Source organism: Vigna radiata, chromosome 7, assembly GCF_000741045.1.
Source record: "Vigna radiata var. radiata cultivar VC1973A chromosome 7, Vradiata_ver6, whole genome shotgun sequence".
Taxonomy (NCBI): Eukaryota; Viridiplantae; Streptophyta; class Magnoliopsida; order Fabales; family Fabaceae; genus Vigna; species Vigna radiata.
Genome location: NC_028357.1, coordinates 4,342,603 through 4,345,651, shown reverse-complemented (window position 1 = coordinate 4,345,651; position 3,049 = coordinate 4,342,603). Strand labels below are relative to the sequence as shown.

The 3,049-nt window shown below is 32.4% G+C and overlaps 1 protein-coding gene across 1 annotated transcript; it reads right to left on the bottom strand.

Annotated features, from left to right (window-relative positions):
- Positions 1-916: 916 nt before the first annotated feature.
- LOC106765960 (aspartic proteinase CDR1-like) lies at positions 917-2,179 on the bottom strand. Its single transcript, XM_014650722.1, has one exon. It carries the CDS (start codon positions 2,177-2,179, stop codon positions 917-919), a length of 1,263 nt encoding a protein of 420 aa, XP_014506208.1.
- Positions 2,180-3,049: the final 870 nt, after the last annotated feature.

Genomic DNA, 3,049 nt, shown 5'->3' with positions numbered 1-3,049 from the left:
GTATACCAAAAAAGTAACCTCTATTATCACAAATCACTCTCACGGAACTTACTCTCATTTACGGTGTTGACACTCTCACTTCTTTACTAAAATTCTTCAAGGAGCTGGTTTTTTGTATGTTTTGTGTGTTTGTTTTTTTATGACATTTGGATTATATTGTACTTTTTATTATTATTTTGAATTGTCTTCAGTTTAACATCATTTTTTCGGAGTGAAATTTGTTTAAATTTGAATATAGAAAGTTTGTAATTTTTTTATTTAAAAAAAACTCTAATTAAATGGGCTAGTGAGCCAACCCGTTTACCCACCAACCCGTGGTGGGTCGAGCCGGGTTCAGATTTTTCTGACTCGCTAATAAATGAGTCGGGTTGGGTTGACTCACTAAGTGACCAACCCGTAGTGGGTCGGACCGGGTCGAGCCAAGTTACCCGTTTTGACAACTCTATATATAACTAATAATAATAATTTATGATATATATATATATATATCATCTATAATTTTACAAGCAACAAAGCTTGGACGGGTTGTCCTGTATTTACACAAACTCATCTTTAAAATAACATGACACATCTATAATTTTACAAGCAACAAAGCTTGGACGGGTTGTCCCACTTAATCATGTTTACACAAACTCATCTTTAAAATAACACTGACGCATAATGTGATTTTTTTTTCCCGAATAAATATAAGAAATTTAGTTCATGCAAGTTTGATTAGGCTGATTATATGCTTTCATTAAATGTAATTTTATAGCTAAATTTTATGATGAATTCAATTCTAAAAATATTTAAAATTTATATATGAATTATGTAATAAGAAATTGTAAATTTATAGGTAAATAATGTAATAGATAATTACGTGAGCAGATAAAAAACCACATGATAATATTTATGATAATATATTTTAGCATGGATATTACAAGGTACAATCAGCAGGCTTAAAGGACACAGTTGAAGCCTCGAGATCATATCCAACCCAGAAATTGAGTTGAGCTATGTTTCCAAAGAAACCGACTTCACTGGGAAGCATTGACAAACACACCACATGATCATTCACCCAAAAGAATGTATTAATCGGCTTCAACTTCACATCCCCTCCCTTAAAATGTGCTGTGATAATGGGAAATATGGCTTTCTCTGGTTCACCGATTTCATAACAATGTTTAAAAACACCATGTGGGTCAACCACCCTCGGATATCTTATTGTCTTGTCCAAAGCAGACACCAAACCATTATAAAGTGCTGTTGGCAGAAAAGTGAATGTTGTTCCAGAATCAACCGCCATATTTCCCTCCATCACATCCTCCTGCTTTTCAAATTCAATCCTCTTTTCCCCTACACTTAAAGTCTCCAATGTGATTCTGTATTCGAAAGAATTTGTTGCTAAAGGAATTCTAACCACTTTAGCACCGGAAACCACAGCATCTTCACCCAAAACAATCTTGCTGGTGTTCCTGAGACTGGGAGTCAGGCAATAAGATAATTTTCTGATACCAAGTTGAGAAAGTAGTGAAAGCTTGCCACGACCAAGACCAATGATGCCTGACCCAATCGACGGGAATGTGCCAGCACTGTCGTGTGCACACCCAAATACAGTTTTCGAAGAAGTGACAGGGTTTTCGTTGCCTATGGTTATGGTTTCCGTGGCAAGGTTTCCCGCAGTGTGAGAATTATCAAAATAATCATAAAAATACTGACATGTGCCCCTACTACATCGCGGAGATTCTACATATCTAGAGCTGCAAAATGAGGAATTGCATGGTAATGTGTGGTATGATTTGGACTTGCTAGGATCAAAGATAGGAGGGTTTTGCTTGTAACATCGTATGCATGGCCGACACTGTGTCCATATGAGGTCACTGCCTGTGTCGGCTATGCCGACAACCTCAAATGGTGGAGTTCCAATGGAATATTTCATGAAGTAGATTCCGCCGTTGGTTTTCAAAGAGGATTTTGTAGGGTTCGCATGTTTGAAAGAGTTGACACGGTCCAATGAGTGGTGCAAAGCATTGCGCAAGCGCTCAGCGTGGGTGAGTGAAGGGTCGTAGACAGGTGACAAAGGGGAATCACGGTGAATGAGTTCAAGAGTGGTGCCTTCGGAGAAGATCAATGAATTGAATATTCCTAAGAGACTTAGGGCAAAGCAAAGAGAATATTGTGATTTAGGGCTGATGGACATCTTGTTATCTTTACACTGAATTCAAATGAAATGGTATCATTTCACTCAATTTATAAAAGATTAGGACATTAATCACTGTTTTAATTTCCTTAATCCTGTCTCAGAGTTATTAATTATAAGATAAATGGTAAGATGATATGCATACTTATATACATATTATAATGGTAAAATGATCTTAAAGAAGTAATTTTTATATTTCCTACATAACAAGAAAATAAAAAAATAATAAAGAATAATATCAAATAAATTATGTGAAAGTGTATTTCTTCAAAATCAATCAATCTAGAATCTTATTATTTAGTTTTCACTGAAAGTGTATTTTTAAATTCGTTTTACAAAATGTATTTGAGTAAATATATTTTAGAAAATAAAAGGTAATCAACTTTTTAATAGGTATGAGATAGTTGAAGTTAGTTTAGATTTTTTAAAATTGGTTTATTCTCTCATAATTTAGATTTGTTGATTTGTTACTGGAAGTGTTGTTTGTCATTATGAGTTTGGTTTGTTCTCATATGTTTGTAGGGTTTAGTTTTTTATTATTATTTACATTTGTATAAATTTATATATGATTAATGATTTTGAAGTGAAATCATCATAAGATAATAAAGTTTTATAGTGATACATATTATTTTATACAGATAGTTGAAATTTATAATCCATTAATTATGAAAAATTTATATCAAAATATGTGACAAACTTATATTTCAGAAAAAATAAAGTAATAAATCATTTAATATTTTTCCTGTATAGATGTTAAAAATTAAGTTTTTATTTTTTTATTATATATGAATTAAAATTCAATATATAGTGTTCTTTAATTAAGCTCATGTTACGTATCACTACCATAAAATTTTTATTAATATATAGTAT